Genomic DNA, 20,630 nt, shown 5'->3' with positions numbered 1-20,630 from the left:
TGGAAAAATGTGACAAAATATTTGAAAATCTGAAACTTTGGACATTTTTTAAAGAAAACATTAGGATTCCGAAATGACAGTTCTGCTTTTAATTTGTATTTTCGTAACTGAAAAATAACCAGTAGATAAAAGTGTTTTGTTTCAGATCAAATAAAATGCTTCAGCTTGAACAAAAATGAAGCACTGAGTATTTTTTTTACTTCATCCACTTCTTCTTTCTCCCTGCCTCCACTCTATTTGTTGTGAGTTGTCAAGCCCCATTGGTTTATCTGTGTATTAAATGGTGTAATTACGTGTACAGTTTGTTCATCAAACCAGAAAAAAGTCATCTTGTGGGAGCTGGCTTGTGTTGGCAATGTTGCTGCTGAAGGTTCCCCCAGCTCAGGCATGGACAGAGCCTCATTTTCTGGGTGTGCAGCAAATACTGTTGGACCTTTAAGGTCTTAACTTCTTGTCACTGTATTCCTTTCCTTCCCCAGAAATATTGTGCTCAGCGTTCTCTGAACCAGCTAGAAAATGCAAACAATTAAAGTCTGCATACTCCTTAAAAAATGTAGGTGACCGTGTGTTTCTGTAGCAATAACGAATCATTAGCTGCCGAACGCAGGTTAAAAGAAAGAAAGGGAAAAAAAAGGCAGGAATGAAAAGTTTAACACCACTAAGAGCTTTCTGCATTTTGCTACCAGCATAATGTTTAAGCGTCTGTCAGTATTTTCATGTTAGATCCCATTCTTAAGAGTTCTCTTCCTAAAGATTGCAATTAGCATGAAAACAAGTGAAAAAAATTTCTCACTCCAAATGCATGTTCTTTTTTATGAAGCCTCCTTTTTAGCTGATTATATACTTTTTAAACTTAAGGGTCAATTATTTTATTTTAAATAGATTCAGAATAATAGCTTATTTTATCTTAATTGTAATCTGTCATCATTTTTTTCTTTATAAAATATACTGATTATAGTAAACACAACATAATCTGAACATTGACAGAGCGTTCCAGATTGGTGTCCTAGACATCTTCTCTGTTAATGATTTTATTCATACCTTGCAGCATGATTTGTAGGCCAAAAATTGTGGAGCATATTGTTTACAACATGGAAGAATGACTTTCCTGAATTTAAAATATTTCACTGTATATACATATGGAATATTAATAGGTAAATAAGAATTGATTTATCTGACCCCCAATGATTTAGACTGATTTGAGTCTGCAAACAGATCAGGCTCTCCTGGGGGGTTCCTTTTCTGGACAGAAATGATAGGAATTCAGCCTCTCTTGCGTTATTTTTTGCACTTGGACTCAGGGACAGCATAAAAAAAATGCAAAAATACACAATAAATTAGAGTGAATTCGCAAAAAAAGACGCAATCAAAATTTCCAAATGCCACACACGTGCCTGTTCTTAAACTAGTGTTTTTCCACTTGCTTTTTGGGTAGATACCCAGCCGTAGTGAAAGCGGCTGAATTGTTGTGGGTGCTCTGGTATGTCTCCTCACACAAGCCTTTAAAGCTTATGTGCCGTATGAAATCTCCCTGTACATGTGTGGTTTATAGTAGTCAGGCTTGTATCTTTGATTGTCTAGTGGAATGCCTTCATACCTCACTTGTGATTCGTTTTCAAATTTGGTGTTCCATGTTTGTTATATGAAATTATGTACGTAATAAAATGTTTGTGCACATTGGAAACACCTAAACAACTTTGGCTTGCAATAGAGAAGTTTGGGGGTGGTTGTTGTTGAAAAACATTAAGCTCTCCAGAAGCAGTTTCCATCCAGCGCAGACAGCGCTCTGCTTCGTTACTTTGTGCCCCGTTGCCTCCCTTCAGCCTCCAGAGAAAACACTTACTTTTCAGTGAACGTGGATCTTATTTATAACTTTACTTAGTGCCGTACGCTATCTTTTCAGAGAAAAGGCTCACTGAAGCGCTCTGTGCAAGGGTGAGGGCATGGCACGTTCTGTGTTTGCCCTGTACACGTCACGCAGCAGAACACTAACGGGACTGAATGGATCGGGTGGATTTTACTTGATGTTACCTTTCCTTGTTCAAAGAACTGGTGACTTTTTCTGGAGCAACTGATAAGAAGCCTTTTGAGAGAACAGGGCATTGTATTTTTAGACTTAATGTCAGCATCAGAAAACACCTGCATTTACTTTGCATCCTTTTTCATGTTCACATTTGAACAATGACTTGAAAAGACTGTACCGCTGGCCTGAAAGTCTACTAGAACTTTCTGTTCCCTTTGTGGGCATTTTGCATGTCTCCTCTGTCCTCCCAAAGGAGCAGAGAGATCTTGTTCTTGACACTGTTCCCTTTTAAAGTCAGGACCTAGCCCCCAAAATAGAGGAAAATTCCAGAGAATAGCACAGCTCCTTTCATTGGTTTTCCAGACTACATTAAAATGTATCACAATACCCAGCCTTTATAATATTGCCTTAGAACTTGCTCATCGATGGCTTAGTAGCGCATATTTATTTATCTGGAAAGTGAGTATTTATTGCCTCTTTTAAAAGAAACATTGTTTTTATCATTTGATTCTGCTGGAGCTGAGGTATACAAGCCCCATGCAACCATGGCACCCGTAGATGCTCTTCCTGCACTTGATTCAGCTCCTTGCTGTAGACATGGCAAGAGAAAAAAAGCTTTTGATTGTCATGAAAGATGCCTCTGTCAAGTCTCTTTCAGGAACTTGAGTCTCCCACATCCTTCTCCAGGAGTGGAGGAAACCAGAAACACTGTGCTGACAAATCATGGTTCTTTTGGGAACCTTCCACTTCTATTAATTCAGTTAAGTGACAGCTGTATGTTTTCTTTCAGACTTCTCAGAGAACATCTTGGAGAAAAAGAAGTTGAATTGACGTTGATCTTCGATGCTGTAGAGGAGGCAGACCTGGCTAACTATACATGTCACGTGGAAAACAGAAACGGACGGAAACATGCCAGTGTTCTTCTGCGCAAGAAAGGTAACTCTCTTCATTTCATTATATGTACTCTCGCCTGCCTCAGCAGCAACAGGTCAGCCAGTAGCGAAGGTCTTGCTGGCCTCTCTGATTCAGGCTTGGACTCCTGTGTGCCTGCTTGGAGCTGAAATATGGTTTTGTTACAGCTTCTGTTTACCATTTGTGAAAAAACGTCATGAATTGTTCTTTAGTCTCTAGTGAATCAGCCTTGCAGGTGAGGCACTTGCCTGGAATACAGTCACCCATAAAGCATCAGGATAATCAGTGGAAGTATTTTGGTCTAAACAACCTGTGAATCTGACCCAGAGTTGGCTGACTAGGCCAAAGGTAATTGTGTCACGCAGCTAAAACGTGCTTTTCTTAGAACAGGCACCTCAGCAGTGAGGTCAGATGTTCTCCTATTTCTCCGCTCCCTGGCTTTGCTGTTTCAGTTGCAAGCTTTAAACAGTTTTGATTTCTGACTGCATTGGGAATGAAAAGATTGCAATGGAAACTACAAATCAATGGATAATTACCTCATCATGGTTGCTTTGCTTGGTACCGTACCTAGAACTGGGAGTACCACTACTGACAAGTTATCTGGAACAGAAATGAAACCATTTGGGTTTGAATGTTCCACATTAAAAGGTGCCACTGTGCTCTGCTGTTTGTAGAAGTTATTATCATAAGGAGTGTAACAATATCTCATTACAATTCTTATGTTGTTTGTTCAATCACCTTTCCTATTCATAAGTAGGGTGACATTTAAATTCGATGGTGATCTCTCTAAGATACAGTGCATTAGGTAATACAAAAGCTATAAACAGGGACTGTTGGGAAAGCAAAGGAAGGTGACACACTTGGGATAAGGATGTAATGGGAAACCACAGAGACATCAGCACAGGAGACTGAAGATTTATTATATTGTCCACATCTCTGCCATTATTCTTGACTGTAAATTAATCTACTGAAAGAGGAGAACAACCGTTTTCACAAGGCACACCCATAAGTGCTGTTCCAGCCCTTCACGTGCTTTCAGATCGCTAAAGTGAAGGACACACTTCTTGGCAGATTGTGCATTGCAGGGTTGGTGTCAATTGAAAAAACCAATGCTCTCCATTGTCACACAGCAAAATTCCCCCAAAGTGTCACCCTTTGGAGAAGGTTTAAATGTACTATCATTACCTGAGGGTGCTGCAGATTGACCTCTGAGCCTAGGGCAGACATCAGTGCAGGACAAATGAACTAAGAGGCAGGTGGAGAACAGGAGGGACCAGCCGAGGCCTCTCTAGATGGGGCATCGTAGTTCTGGAAAACATCTTTTGTCACCAGTTCACCTAAAGGCATGCTGGATGCTACATGCTGTTTCATGGCTATGATCTGTATAAAAAGAAAGATGAGGGAGAGGCCGTATTGGGGCAAAAAATGGCTACTGGGGAAAAGAAACTTTTGGGTCAATGTCCTCTTTTTTTTGCTATTCTTTTATGTGACCCATGTGTAATATGTGTGAATGTATAGCATGCAATCCTGTTAAAGCCATTTGAATGAAGTCCTGCTTACAGTTTCCTCTAGACATGAGAGTTCTATGTCCTCTCAGAAAGAAGGGCATAACATAGGCTCTATTTTATACTAAGCTATAAGAATAAAACACAATAAGGGAGGTGCAAACCACTCTGAGAAGCAAGGGCCCGCAGTTGTGATGTGGAACACATGCAAATGTATATTCAACATCTAAACTGACAGCATGTCAGAACTTTAACGAAGCTGGTCATCTTGATGAAGGATTAGCCTCTTTAGCGCAAAAAGCGTTCTACCTTTCCATGCACTGAACCTAATAAATATACAACTGATAGTAAATATATTTATGTTGACACTTAAATATTCAGCTGTGTTGTATATATTAGAATAACAAGCCAGGTTTATTTATAACAAGAAAATGCAGACATTTCAGACCGCTGCTGAAATTATGAAAGCGGCACTGCTGAATACAGAATTTGGAGGTGGAAAGGATCACTTCTCAGATACTGTTTCATTTCTCTCTCCACTGTCGTCGTAAAAAGCTTATATTCCCCTCAGGCATTCTCAATAGTTGATTTTCAAGCTATTAAAGTGTCATTTAAAATAACCACAGTATTTTACTATGTCCTTTGACTGCCTGTCCCGTTGTCCCGTTTGTTATTTATTAGAGTTCTAGCAAATACTTGACCAAACTTTTCCTTTCTGCAACTTGATGTAATTACTTCTTATCCTAGCTTTCTCTGGCTTGAATTTGACGGTAGCGTTCATGAGCCAGGAACCCTTGATGTGACCAGGATCCTTTATGTGTGTCGAAGAAGGGATCGGGGATCCTTGTTGTAATGTGCTGCAGTTTCCAGGTGCTGGGGCACTTGGAAAAGGTGAAGGGGAAGCACTGATCCCTGAACCAGAGAAATCTCCCTTCCTCCAAAGTTTTAACTGTGAAGGGCTACGTTGTCCCTGTTGAACAAGAGGTGCTTGTTGCTCAGTTTTGTTTCCAGATTGCCCCAGTGGTGTAGGTTATGTCTGCCCTCTGTTCAAAGGTGGGATTGCAGCACAGCAGGGGTACACAAATGGGCTTGAGTAGCGAGTGCTGCTAAACTAGGAAGGCTCGTATCAAACACCAGGAATAAACCCCAAATCCAAGTGATAGCTGTAGTAGAAGAGGTTTTAGAATTAGTGCTTGTTTTGACATCAGGTGGTTATTTTTAAACATGGACTTTGCTTTAAGGAAGAAAAAGGGGCAACTGTTCAAATATTTAAGATAGAGTATGTTGAAGTCTTTTACTTTATTAGTGGTACAGTCCTCACAAATGCTGTCGGAGAATACAGGAGTGCTATCTGTACAGCACCAGTGTACTATTCTAACAGCCCCAGAGCATGCATCATCACTTAGGACTTTTTTTTCTTTTTTTGGCTGAAAAAGAACCAATTACAGTTTCAAACACCCACGGCTCCCAATGCAATGACAGAATCAGGCTTTCTCCTGAGACCCAAATACCAATGTCTGCTATCACATTCTTCTTTACTGACTTAACTCAAGACCACATTGTCATTTACTTTCAAGTATTTAAAAAATAAGTTCTGGACAGTGCTTTGTTTACTTTTCTGTTTTTCTCTATGCTATCCTAGCACATTTGGTGCTCAAATTACATGGAAACAGAATATTCATCCACTTGCTTCTTAGTCGTGGAAATCATTCAGGAGTCCCTTCAAATGAATATGAAAGCAGTCCAGTATTTTAGTGATTTAAGTCTACATAGTCTATAATATAACTGTCCTGGATTATTAATATCTTGTCATTAACGGAAGAATAAAACCAAGACGTTTTTAGTGGAAAGAAGCAGTGAATTTAGATGAAAGTAAATATTATAATGATATTTTCTCACCGTTTATTCCAAGGAGGCTGCCTTTATTCAAGACCCATAGGAAACTGATTGCGGGGGGGGGGGGGGGGGGGGGTGGTGGTGATGAAGATACAGTATTACATTATGAGGAACCTTCTAAAATATATTTCTGTCTCACGTATTGGGTGTTTGAGACTAATTTTGAAGACCATCAACCTCTATGACACATATTAGCTAAGTTCTTCTACATTATTTTACGTTGGAAACTAACAGAATATTATTATTTACTATTTTTTAGTCACTATTATGGCACAAAGCCTGAATTTGACTCCTTTCCTAATGCTGGGTGTGTCACCTTCCGTATTGACCTCAGTGAGGATCACTTGAGGAGTCAGGCATTAATCAGAGACTAAGGGCTCAAGTAAGCGAGAAATCTGGACATGGTGTGGTTTTGTCCTTTACCTCCACCTTGGAATAGAAATAAGGAGCTCAAAAGCCTTGCCTTTCTGCCTCCTTACATCTGGACTCTAGGAGAGTTTATGGGGCAGTAGGACAAACACAGAACATGCAAAAGCAAATAAATCCTGCCTTTTGAGCTGGAGTTTTTGGTTCTGCTTGACACTCTGCCATTCCCCTGGCAAGTGAACACCCGTCTGTGCTGCGGGTGATCAAGGCTCAGCATTTTCTCTCCTTCCAAGCTGGCTGCTTTGCCGTCATCTCATTTTCCAAGGAAAGAAGACTCAGTACAACAAAAAAAAGTCTTTTCCCTGAAAAGTGATTTTACCCAACTGTTCTTGATTTGACCAGATTTATCCCCAGAGCATATGCTACCTTTATCATGTAGTGTAGTGAAAGTCCTATGAATTCCCTGTGTTCTCAGAGAGATTAAATAGCAATTATAATAGACCTTTTCCATCTATTCGTCCATGACTTCCTACCAGACAGACATCAGAGATACTGTAAACTGGGAATAGCTTGACATCTGACGTTAATTATTGAAATACAAGGCATGGCGAGGCAAGAATAACCCCAAAAGATGCACAATTAACTTGGTTCTTATCTTGAAAATGACACAAATGACATACCAGTATTTTTTTTTGACCTAAGTTTTAGAACTGCAAAGATCACAAAAACTTTGTCTTGCTTGTATTACAGTTGCTACGTCTTCACGTTTTTATCATAGCAGTGAATGTCTTCATAACGTCTTATCTAAACTAACACAGGCTGTTAGAGGTAGCTATTGTCAAATTGACATCTTTTGTCTTTTGTGGCTAAGTAATATGCCAAGTCGTGTTATGAGCAGTATTGTGCTCAGAGGCCATTTTAGGCTAAAGAGCAATACTGTTAAAGTTTTACATCAGGTAGAGCCCTGGACTGGTATTCAAGGTTTTTTATCCCATTCTGGCATTGTTTTGCTGAATAACCTTGAATGTGTTGTTTCACTTTTCTCTGCCTCTGTTTCCCCAGCTGTAAAAGGTGGATAATTGCATTTGGATGAATATGTGAAGTTTGTTGAGGCAGACTCCTTGTGATGTTTCCTAACAAAAGCATCCCAGTAGGAAATTTCAACTAGCACTAGTTCTCATTAAAGTATAATGAGTAGTAAACAAACATATGAGAAATCTGTTGGTAGCCATCACAACTCAAACAAAGTGGCTGTTAGCAGCCTGATGTGTGTTCCTGGCTTCTCACTTATCTTGAGCATTCTGGATGCTCAGTTCACCCTTCAGTGATTCAGCTGAAGTCCTGGCTCAGCAGGTGACATCAGCTCATCCACCAGCTTCACAAACATGAAACCAAATTTTAATGTTATTTGGGGGACTAGAGCCTCCCGAGTGGGGTAAAATATGTCAGTGTATCTATTTCCACATGCTGCATACAGCATTTGATGTACTCTGCCAGTCCAGAAGTTTTAAACTCATTAAAGTTCGGTTAATACTCCATGTAAAATCACTGCACAATTGTAGAAGAATTACGATTATAGCCTCAAAAGTGTTTTGGATGGTGATTTCAGATGGACAGTAGATGGAGTAAATGGGTAAAGCTAAGCAATAGGTAATGAACACAAATAGGTAATAGATAACCAACAAAAAATAGGTAGCTAACAAACAATAGGTAACTAACAAAAAATCAGGCATTCTTAATGTTACAGTGGTTATAATTGGAAGCTGCACAATTTTATCCAAGATTGTGCAGTGGATTAGAGCAAATGAAGTTCAGAAAGATCATAACCTTTTTGACTTTCCTTGCTAATTTTAGATTTGATCTACAAAATAGAACTTGCCGGAGGACTGGGAGCCATCCTTCTTCTGCTTATTTTGCTCGTGACCATCTATAAGTGCTACAACATAGAGTTAATGCTGTTCTACAGACAGAACTTTGGAGGAGACGAAGCAGCTGATGGTAAGCGGTTGCTCGGGACTCAGTATATGCAATGGAAATGTTTCAGAGACCAAAAGTAATGAAACTTCTAGATTGAAATGAATCCCAAAAGATACCTGCTGCCAATTTAAGTTCAAACTACTGAGCAGCCAGCAGTGTAAAGCCCTAAGACTTTCTTCCAAAGCTCCCTGAAATCGATGAGTCTTTTCACTGAAATGTCCCCAGGCCATGCCATAAGCAAATGGGAGTCAGAAATATTGTTCATGAGTCTGTTATAGAGGCCTGAATGTCACTGGTGAACCGATTCCTCAGGAGAACTCTTCATGTTCATGTGTCCCAGTGCCACACATGCCCGGGATTGCTTCTCCTGAGATCCGTACTGTGTGTGGGCAGCCCTTTCGCCAGGTATTTTCCGGTGTTCTTCTCCCCCTTCCCTCTCACTAGCATATATATTATCTTTGATGGCTAAAAGCCAAATGTGTATTTTAAAATTGAAGCTTTTATTCTCCTCAATATAGATCATTCCTCCTCCTATAAAGCTGGAGTAAGCCCTGGTAAACTAAATCCAAGTGCTTTAAATCTTATTATCATATTCTTAATACTTCCATTATAGCACAATTAATATGTTATCAATATGCATCTAACTGGTATCTGCTAAAGATCTGAAGTACTGTCTTCAAATACAAGTACTTTTCGTAGCCCACTGCAACACCTCTGAGTCATGTATGCGGTCTGGAATGGTGTGACTGGAAACAATAATGTATTTGTAAAAATAGCAGGGAACACATTTCTCCTATTGTGTTCCTTTCTGCAGTTATCATTACTGTTATCAAAACAATAAATGTTTCTGTTTAACTCTGGGGACATATGGTGTGAAGATGTTTAGCTACAATGAAATCCGTAGGAGTTTTGGAGAATGGGTGAAATTATGTCCAGGGGATTTTATAGAACGTGGAATGATAAATAGCGGGAATAGAGGTCAGGAAACTGCCTCTTTCTTGATCTTCATGTGTGAGTAGGAAAACCTAAACCTTTTTTCATACTATACAATACTGCACAATATTTATACTGATACCTAGGAGAAAGTGAAGAGTGAAATTATATGGTTTTGGAAGTAATTTGCCTCTAACACCTTGGGATTATACCAACATAACATCCCTGGTTCACACCAACAAAAAGTGACCCAAAGAGGCAATTTCCTCCAGATTGCTTTGATTCATTTATCTCATGTTTTCAGTGTGAAGCTGCTGCATTTTTATTATGTAACTTCTGGTTATTTAGAGGAAGCCCCATGAGTACATAGGGGATTGTGTGTGTATGTTAATTCTGGAAGCAACCTTTTATTTTTCCGGTGTGTGATTTTAGAACTATTGCAGCTTTGTGTCTCATTCTGATCCTGCAGAATGAAAAATGGAGGCAGAATGTTACTGAAGTCAAAGCATAGAGGGAGATGGTTTTTTCTACTCATATAGGCTATAGGGGGAACATACAGATTGTCATGAGTAGTCAGCTGTATAGATGCAATTGCAGGGTCATTTTCCATTTATACATGTAAGTCTTTAAAATAGGAGATTTGGCACTCAACAGATTTGCTTTATTCCTATTTCTAAAAATATCCTATGTAAGCAATGTTGGATGCATTCACTTCCTGTGTGGTGCAGAGCATTGTTTTTAGAGAAAATGATACTGAGGACTAAGGGAAGCCATTTAGAAAGTGGCTCCAAACAGAGCGAGCAGTGGGGAAGCATGGACAGGTCCTTCTGCTCCATCCTCCTTGCAAGGAGGGAGTCAAGAGGGTAGGGATGTGACACAAGCATATGGACTCACGGGAACCTGGGGAAGCTGGCTCTATGTCTTGCTTCCTTGTATTGTGTCTGGAGGTGGCTGGAGGGGGTGGCTGTTGTAGCCACGTACCTGGAAGGGACAGGACGCAGGGACACCCTCCCTGTCTGCCCCTGTGCCAGCACACGGCTCTCACGCTGCTTTGTAACCAGGCACGGCAGCACTCAGGGGTTTGCTTCGCTGCCTTTGCAGAGCTCTCAGATGTTTGTTTGCCTCCCGCATCACTTGGTGGCTGGCTTCTCTTAAAAGGTTTTGGCAGGCTTCATTATGGACAGGGTGGTGGGTTTTGGACAGGCCTCCAGAGCTGGCTGGCCTTTTTTTTCTTTGCTGTTTGTTCATCTGTCATCTTTCCATCAGTAACTACTCTTTTTTTTTTATGTTGTTGATTTCAGAGAAATATCAGCAAGCTAGGTGGACATCCTCCCATACAGCGATGGTGTTACTTAGCAAATCGCCTTTTACAGACATAATTATTCACATGCTTTGTCTGTAGCTCTGACCCTCATGGGTCTGGCTTTGTGTCAAGAATTTTAAGAAAATAGCCATCATTTCAAGGTCATGAAGGAATGTATTGTATTATGATTAGCTATGTTTTCTTTTTATTGAATATATTGATGGTTTTTAACTGCTTTAATTATCTTTCATGTGCACTATTCTTTACAGATAATTGGCACTCAGCAATCCTCCATTCATGCAGTTTCGTCCTCACAACATTAAGTATTTGATTTTTCATTTTCTGTAAATAATGGCAGCTGTGCTTTTCCCTGGTGACCGAGCTGCTGAAGGTTGACTTTTTTAATGTACCATTTTCCATTACTGCAGAGGAATAGCAAAGAGAAATTTCACTAAGGCAGTCTGATCCCAGCATGGATCCCAAGCTCAATAGTGGTGCCACTTCTGCCCCTGGCACAGCCTCCAGCTTTTAGCTCCATGTTTCGGACACAGAGAGCTGGAGCTGAGCCCCTGTGCTGTGCAGGAGGAGGAGGAGGAGGAGGTTTGGTAGCCTTTCTAGCCAAACCACTGGGTTGCAGCCCCCCTGTCCTCATGTGCTGTGTCCCGGGTCCCCTCTGTCACTCACTGCCTGCCCTCACCCTTTCACCAGGCTTTGCCTCCACCCCAACCTGCAGGCACAGTGGAGGGGCAATGTCTCCCCATGCACCCCGTTTGCTCTTGGAGTTTCATGCTGTGAGCCCCAAGTATTTAAAATGTCCTGGATCAAGTGACCTCTAGAATTATTATATTGGTTTGAAAAGCTACAAGACCTTATTAAAAAAACCAAAACGAAACACTTTGAACTGCTTGTATTTGTCATTGTTTTCTGCATAATCACTATTCATTTGAGTTAAGTCATGTATTTTCTCACAATTACTTGTGCAAGGAAGTTTTCATTGCTCAAAACTTCCCAAACTTTCCAGGCTCAGAAACTTTTCCAATCTCAAAACTTTCACATAATCATAGCACTCTTGAGGCATAGGAGTTGAAAGAAAGATTTCCATTAGCAATATGTAAAGGATTAAAATAGAAAAGTTTCAGCTTTAGTTTTTGTATCGAAATTTTGCCCACAATCTTTTCAGATGTGAAATGGGTACACTGGCAACATGAAGCAGAGTTAGTAACCAGCTCAACATGCTGAAGAAAACTGAAAGGATATCCTTTGTCTGGTCTGAAAAATTTCTCTATGGAAACCAGATTATATGTTCCTGTGAAAAGTCCCAACTTTGTTGGGAAATGCTTGATTGTTTCAAGGAATAATAGAATTTCCTCATACTTTCCTATATTCTTTATAGTACCCTTGGAAACAGCAGGCTGAACATGCCTTTGTTTTCTTACAGACAACAAGGAATATGATGCATATCTTTCATACACCAAAGTGGATCCTGATGCATTAGATTGTGAAAATAATGAAGAGGAGCAGTTTGCACTGGAAATTCTGCCGGATGTTCTAGAAAAGCACTATGGATATAAGCTTTTCATTCCGGATAGGGACTTGATCCCTAGTGGAAGTAAGTATTTCTGACCGATCAATTTTAGTTCTCTCTGATGTCTCTTAGAGGCCTGGACTGTGCAATAAATACTAGATATGGAAAACCTCTCCTTGTGAAGCGATTGTGAGGACTGGGGCAGATTCCTCAGTGCTACAAATTTGACCTCTCGGTTACAGCTCATTCCTGCACTACTGAAATCTGAGGGAGCTTCCATTGATTTCAGTGGAGGCAGGAGCTGGACCTGCCCACAGGAAAGGCTGCAGTGCTGCAAGGAACACTGTAGTCCAAAATCTCTACATCAGACACAGACAGCTAGGCAGGAAATTGTAGTCTCTGTTTTACAATCGTTGAAAATGGGATTACTATTTTTTCCAGCAATTATTTGCTTGTCTCCCGGAGCTTCACAGGTAAAAGTCATATTTCCCATTGTCTTTTGGTTTTGTTTGTTTTTTCCTAATTTTGAAATCTCATAGCTACAGTAGTGTCCCAGTTAATGGTACAGGTGCAATTTTTTCATCAGTTTTGACCAAGTGTTGCATTTCTAAGCAGTGTCGGTTTGGGGTAAGTAACTCTGATTCTTCAGAGGCCTATGTACAGCCCAGTGTTCTGATGCTGTTTTCCATGCTGACGGTGAAATACAGCTGTCCATTTCCAATCAGTTTTGATGCCACGTCTGAAGATACAGCAGCATTTTGCATATCTGTATCAACTGTTAATGCCTTCCTAGCTGTAGATGTGTTATCTCTTCTTCCAGATTAATTTTTGGACAAGTCAAAAAAGACCATGAGTCATATGCATCATGTTGATGAATTTTGAATGTGCAGTATGTTTGCTTTAATATCACATTTATTTGAAATGCTGCCCTTGTGAGAAATCAGCTTTTTGTAGAAATTCTGTCTGCAGATCACTTCCTTGGAAAATATTAGAAAAGAACACAAACTTATCTCTGCATATGATGCTGTATAGGAAATACGAACAAGAACACAAAGCAGTGGTTGTGCTGGAGCAGATGTCCTCAGACATGAAACAACTAGAACATGGCTGCGTTAGCAACCTGCCTGCCAAAAGACTTGGAACTGCTGCTTTGCTGCCGCCAAACATCAGTGACTGTCCCAGAAGTTGGAGCCTCCTTCTGCTCTGACATTTGAGGGAGCTGGAAACAGAGCTGAGAGTCCTGTTCCATTGGGGAAGAGGAGTCAGAGCCTGGTCAGACACCACGCAAAGCCCTGTGCAGGGATTTGAATTTCCCATGTGCATTTGCAGCTCCTGGGTTAGAGCTGCTTCCCCTATTCCTTTTGCAAGGTGTGAGTTTTACTCCCTTGGTGACATATTGCAGAAAGGGGAATTGGCTTATAGACTTTTATTTCTGACAACACAAGCAAGTGGTACTGAATTTTTAGATACTATTAAGAGAAAATACATTTTTTTTTGTGTCAAAAATGGCAGGAATGTTGTAAATAGTTGTTTCATATCCAACAATATAGCAGAGTTATACACAGCAATTATGCAAGTGAATTAAAAATTTTAAAGCTAGCCCTTCAGTGATAACTATACTGAAGCACAGATTAATCTGAAATGAGATTCTTCTTTCCAAGTGCTGTACCAGCCAGCATGGTATTTTATTTTTGTCTATTTTTGTCAGTCAGACACTCAGCAAATACTTCTCATCACTTTGGGTATTCATTAAACCTCTCCTGAAAACGTAGGGTACCTGAAAATGTCAGTTCTCATTTATGAACATTCACAAATTTAATACTTCTTTTTTTCCTCTCACACTCACTTCTTCAGTATTATGAAAGGGCCTGATTCAAACACATGGAGCTTCAAGAACGCTTAATCAGACAAAATGACAATGAAGAATAAAATGTGGAACTGAAATGAGTATAATTTCCATGGGTTAGCTTCAACCAAGATATGGGGGAAGGCACTTTATTTTGGGGGAGCAAAAGGGGGGAGTGGGAGAGGTGATGGGAAGGACTCCTGTATTTGTAAGCTCTCCATGTGCACTGGAGAAGTGGAACATGTCTGTGTTCTGCCTGGTGCTCTTACAAGGACCTGCAGTGCTTGGTGAGGAGAGCAGACAGTCCCATGTGGTATGGACCTGCCAGAAACTCCAGAGGTAACATAACGTTTTAGAGTCATTGTCTCAAAAAGTGGCATATATGACAAAATAAAATTGGGGGTTTGGTCACAGCTATCCCTTTTTTAAATTTTTTTTTTTTTTTTTAGGAAATGTCTCTTTTCACATGTACTGCATTTCTTTGCCTTTCGGTTTAAATGACTTTCAGTGTAATGTAATGTTTCCCACTCTCCATTCTGCTGCGTTTCCTTCTATACCTCGTGTACTTAGATGTGTGCATTCCACTAGTACAACAAATGTGTGTTTTGTGAGCCTGCTTGTTTCATATAATCGCTGCAATTTTAAGGTGCCACCACAGGAGGGTGTGCATTATTGCGCTTGGTTCCTGGCATGAAGCAACATGTACAGCTGCTACTTGGGTTTGAGAGCAAGCAAAAAATAGATTTGTTAAATAGTATTTCATTAACTTTCTTGCACACTTCTCTGAAGAAACTAAAAAGCTGATTTCAGAAAAATTCAGGGACACGTTTGATTATGTTTCTGTCTAGCTGTTTCATCTCTAACCTCTGGGGAAAAGCTATGATAGGCTCTGCATGTCCCTGTGCAGCTGAGGGAAAGATGACAGCCAGATGTGCCTTAGCTGGGGCTGCACACCTAGCAGTGAGCTGCGTATTTGAGCTCTGCATTTCAGCTCCGTGCTGAGGACCCTCTGCTTCAGGGATGCCCATGGAGTGACCCTTGCTATTGCTGGGAGCACAGAGGTGATGGCTGTGGGGACTGACCGTGTTCACCATTCACCATTGAGAAGCAGATCCCCGGCATCCAGAGTCCAGGCCAGATGGGGCTGAATCATGTTTTGCAGTAGGTGTTGGTTTCTGCACCCTGCCAGGATACAGATGTTTTTTATCCCAGTGGAGTGTTTTGTCCTAATGGGAGAATCACCACGAAGGATGCCAGGGGCCTCAGTGGTGCCCACCAGAAGGTGGCCAGCAAGGACGTTTGTGGTGACTCTTGGAGCTGCCTGAGAGCAGCACAGCTGGACCTGCTCCCCAAACTGGTGAGGCAGGAACAGGGTTCAAGCAGCCACCGCTTCTCTGCTTGCATGAACCCCGTATCCATGCAGCCTGGGAGATGAGAGGGGCAGCGTGGCAGGGAGACATGAAATGCAGTGTGCTTTGTGAGCAGCAAGACCACATTTGTAACCCAGGATTGGAGTTGCATGTTGTAGGAAGCATTATAGCAGCTATTCTTTCTTAAAGAATATCTTTGGTCGTAACAGAGAGTGAGTGTTCTTCAGCCTACTAGAGCTGACAGCACATGCAGCTTTCTGCCTAGGTAACCAAGGCATAATTGAACATGTCAGCTTGTATAAAGAGACTGTGATCCCTAGGATACAGGTGCAGTTGTTACTTAGCTCTTACCGTTTTTTCCACCCTATTAGTTTTCAGGGCTTTTTTAGCAAACCCTCTCTCTTTCCCACAGCAAGCAGACTCTCAAGCCCTGTGAGCTTTTAAATTCAGTGTTAGGAGACCCGAGGAGACTGAATGCTTGTGGGGAGGGAAACAGGGATAATTATGTTTTTACCTGCGCCATTTTTTGTCTTGCTAAGGATGGTGTGTATACAGAGAGAAACATCTATTTGCACTTGACTTCTAAATTTGGGGCTATGTTAGAGAAAGATACTTTTATCACGTGGTTTCTGCAAATTGTCTTAAACCCTGAAAGTGAAGAGGTCAAAATTGTCAAGTTGGATTTTTAGTACCAGCAATACAAACCTATTAGAGCACCATCTAGTTGCTCTCTAAGCATATGTGCATTTCATCTTGACAGGATTGAAACACCACCACCAATTCACTCTAGCTCAGCCCAGGACATAGAAAGCAGGCACTGAAAAGAACTACAGTGATGGAATAAAAATATTTGGTTTTACCTAAAAAATGAGAGATTGTCAGCACAACAGGAGAGCACCTAAAGCATGTGATAAAAAGCACCCAACAGCCCAGTATTGCAGTTCTGGCACTTTGTAGTTTGTCTGCCCATCTGTGTGATTTTTGCCTGATGAATTCCAGCTTCTCGGGTTCCTGGATGAAGAAAACCCATATGAACTGTGTGCCTGGGGTTCCCAAAAAGCCTTAATACAGTAGGGGACAGCACTTCTATGGAGTGGGAAAAGAGTACCCAGCTCCACAAACTCCTTTCAGAAGTCCCTGGTTGTCTACTCTGTATTAATCTTATACTTAATGCCAGACATGGGCAGGAGTAGCAGGGATGCACAGAAATGACAGTTGGAAATGGGAGAAATAAAACAAAAAACAGGAAGGCTGGCTACCCGCTAATGGTCCTCTGACGGCCACCAAGATGTTCGGGGAGCTGAATCACATAATACAAGAGGAGAGCCCCAGAGAACTGTGTTTCTTGAAGAAAAGGCCAACAAAGACAGCCAAGGAGGAATCTTATTGTTGTCTTTCCAGTGGAAGCACAAAGGTGGAGGCAGACTCTTCTCAAAGGTGCACAGTGTTGAATAAGAGGCCACAGGTATGAGTTGCAACACTGAAAATTCTATTTAAACATTTGGAAAATTTTCCTCATGGTAGGGATAGTCAGACACCGGAAAAGAACCCAGAGACACTGAGACGAAACCTCCAACCCAGGAGGTCTTCAAAACTGTGCTGGAAAAGACCCTGAGCAATCTTAGCTGGTTCTGCTTTGGGCAGAGTGTTGACCCGCAGACCACCAGAACCCCTTCTAACCTGGATGAGTTTATGAATCTTTGATTCTAAATATGCAGAATTTTGATTCCATCATCTATCACCAGAACAGTTTCACTAAAATCACCCACTTCAGTCTGCAAGGAGACATCCCCAGAGCTCCCATCTTTTTCTTCTCCTTCATCCCTTCTTCCTATGCCACATGAAATACAGAAAGGCTGACAGTGGTTAAGGGAGCAGTATGGTGAGAGGGCAGTGTGTCATCTGATCTGCATTATTTGTTCTTTATGTTGAGCTCATCAGCTGTCCCTTAACTTATCCCGGGGTTGGGCTCTCTGGGGAGCAGCCATCGCTCTGCTCTGTGTTTCATCAGTCCCAACTGCATTACTGTTCTGGTCTGAGCTAGCAGAAGGAACAAATATTTAATAAACAGGAAAAACAACACATGCTATAATTTTTGTCATAATAAAGTAATCAGAGTTGGGGTTTGGAAACTATTCAGTTAGGAAACCAGGGCTGAATTATTCTTCTATGAATAACTTTCTCAAGTGATAGTCACACTGCTGAACGCAGGAAGGCTGGTTATTTTCAGAGTGCCAGGAACCAGTCAGTGTGTGGTTGATGGCAGGTACTCTTTGATTCTTGTGGTCCTGCAGACCATGCTTTCCAAAAATATCCATAGGGCTTTTTATGATTTCTGATGTACTTTCCCTCTCCCTCAACTGCTTCTGCAAATCATCTGAATCTGGTTAGTCAGTCTTTTCTCTGCGTAAGCAGCTCTGTGTCCATGGTGTTCATTAATTCCCTTGCTCTTAGTGCGCTTGCATATGAGGTTGTCTGGGTTTCCCTCCAGCCTGTGGTTAGTGTGGCTCGTTCAAGGTTCAGTAGGCAGTTATGCATGATTTAACTGCAAATGGACTTCTCTTCTTTGGTGCTTCTAACTACAGTTCAGCATCATTACATGTTGATGGTTTGGTGAGCACATATTTGCTGTCAGGTGATCTGTCTTCGTTACTTAAGGGCAACCATGCAAAAACTATGTATGTTATGAGTCTAGAAGTTCTTGCTGTCCACAGCTCCTTGGGCATTTCACTGGACATGATGCAAGTTCCTTACTGATACAGTCACTCACAATTCTTATTTTTTGACCTATGGCAAATGCTAACATTTTGAAAAGAGTTTTGGGACCATATTGCAAAATACTGTTTCAAGGGGAAAAAAGGGTCAAAATTTAAAATGTTCTTTTTCAATGACATCAAGTGGCTCAGTTCTAATGCTGACATTTTATTTTTACATTCTAGTTTATGATAAAATACAATCTTTGGGAATTAAAAACTAATAATTCCATACTGATTTTGTCAAGATTATTTTCTTCTCCCCTCACAATGAAGTGTCATTGAAGTTGGCACCTCCTGCAGTGAAAGTGAATTTTCAGCAAAATGATATTTATATGATGGAACTGTATTTTTCTGGAATCTTACAGTTGATCCTGGTTGGTGACGTCATTCCTGAAATCCCTGCTCAGTGGTTTTTTCTTGAAAGTGAAACAGAAACACGGCCTGACAGTTACATCTGAGCTCACTGGGAGGGTGAAAACAGCCCTTTCTCCATCCTACATTGCAATATAGATTGCTTGGATTTAAGACCTCCTGATGGACTGAACACAAGACAGACAACCTGCAGTGTTTTGGGCAGCCTCAAATTCTGAAGTGAGAGTGGGTGATTTAGCAACTCATAGGCTTAAGCAGTCAGTCTGGTACCTCTGGAAAAAATAAAGGTTGAATTTCCACAGAAAGGGATCTGTTCCCCATGCTTTTCCTCACAGAAATGTGTATGCTGTGCACCTTAGACCTATTGTAGAGTGCACCAAATGGAACTACGTGCTCCAAGGAGATTGTCACCTGCCTTTGGTAGTTGTCCCTTAGTACTGCCCTTATTTCTGGACCAGATGGCTGGAAAATGTGTTTGCCTTTTCATTGGGGTTCCCAATTTCCTATAATACAGTATATTTTATCCTCAACGCACCAGCAAAGCCCCTATATGTTGCCCATGTCTGTCAGCGAAGCAGCTGCAAACTTGGAACGTGAAGGAGCACCTAGCGATCATTTGTGGAGGTGTCTGTGGAGCCTTCTGTAGAACGAGCTCTAACTTGTTGCAATATCCAGTAAGAAAGGTGGGAGTGCAAAAGTATGGGGGAGGCACAGAGGGGAGAAGTATCCAGCTGTGAAAATGGGGAATTTTTCCTGTCTTCTTCCTACCTCGTTCCCTGTGTAAAGCAAAGTCTGGTGAAGTTTTTGATTGAGATGATATAAGGGATTATTGCTGGGTTGTTGCTATTGAAATGACTGCTGCTGGATATTTGAAGAGATGAAAGTGGAGTGATTTTTTTGTTTTGTTTTGTTGGGTTTTTCTCTTTTAATTAGATGCCTACAGTATATGCATGGCTGTGCCTAGCACTGGCCTGGCTGTGTGGTACTGACCGGTATTGTGTCCTGCAGAGAATTATCTTGTACATAGCAGTGTTCTGAGCTGTTTGAAGGAGCGATGAATATCTCAGGAAAGATGCATGATAGTTTGTTGTTTTACTGTATCTTGCAGATTCAACCTCTAATGATGAAGCTTCCCACCTAAATTCTTTCTTTTTGGGAGCAGAAAGAAAGGAAGAAAATGAAGAGTCTGAGCTGTTGATACATTGGGATAATCTCTTTCCATTGTATTGAACATTTCTACCTTTCCTTAAGTTTTGTTTCACCAGTTCTGCTTATCATTTTCTCATTGTTGCTGATTCTCTTCCCTCTTTGCTGCTTCTCCCATGGATTTTCATGTTGAATTTTTTTCATTAATGAGTATTTTACACAGAGCAATGTGGGGGTTTTCCTCATAAAATATTTTAAGAAAAAAAAAACAACAAACAACAAGCCTGTAAATGCTGCATGATTTAAGAGTCATAAAACATTAACAAAAAGTCAGGATTGTTGCATAGACATTTGTAATATATGTGTATGTCTTAAATTTTTGTGTGTCTGTGGGATGTTTGCAATTGCCTCTTTTTTCCATTTGTGAAAGAAATTCTTCTTGCTGCTAAGTGGTGAAATAAAACATCGGTAAAGGCAGATCCAATGCTAACTATGCCTTCAGTCTTATGAAAATAAGCTATTTTAGAATGTTCCTGTTGGCCTATTTTGTAGCTATTTACTTACTGGAAGTGGTGTGAATAAGCATGCTGTGGTATGGTGCCTGGGACTATAACAATGAGTCTTGCAGTAACAGATGTTGATTAATGCTGTTATTTGTAATCGTCGTTCCTGCTGGAGGGCAGTGTGTGTAAGAGAGGCC

The 20,630-nt window shown here is 40.9% G+C and overlaps 1 protein-coding gene across 4 annotated transcripts in view; it reads left to right on the top strand.

Moving 5' to 3' along the window:
• IL1RAPL2 (interleukin 1 receptor accessory protein like 2) overlaps positions 1 to 20,630 on the top strand; it is a 372,810-nt gene that overhangs the window by 347,563 nt on the left and 4,617 nt on the right. For all 4 annotated transcript variants that reach the window (XM_065846525.2, XM_071813491.1, XM_071813493.1 and 1 more), the window contains 3 exons: positions 2,814 to 2,959; positions 8,557 to 8,700; positions 12,354 to 12,524. In XM_065846525.2, coding sequence (XP_065702597.1) covers positions 2,814 to 2,959; positions 8,557 to 8,700; positions 12,354 to 12,524 — 461 coding nt within the window. The remainder of the gene's footprint in view (positions 1 to 2,813; positions 2,960 to 8,556; positions 8,701 to 12,353; positions 12,525 to 20,630) is intronic.

This window comes from Patagioenas fasciata, chromosome 11 (genome assembly GCF_037038585.1).
Source record: "Patagioenas fasciata isolate bPatFas1 chromosome 11, bPatFas1.hap1, whole genome shotgun sequence".
Classification (NCBI taxonomy): Eukaryota; Metazoa; Chordata; class Aves; order Columbiformes; family Columbidae; genus Patagioenas; species Patagioenas fasciata.
This window is presented reverse-complemented; position numbering and strand designations above follow the sequence as displayed.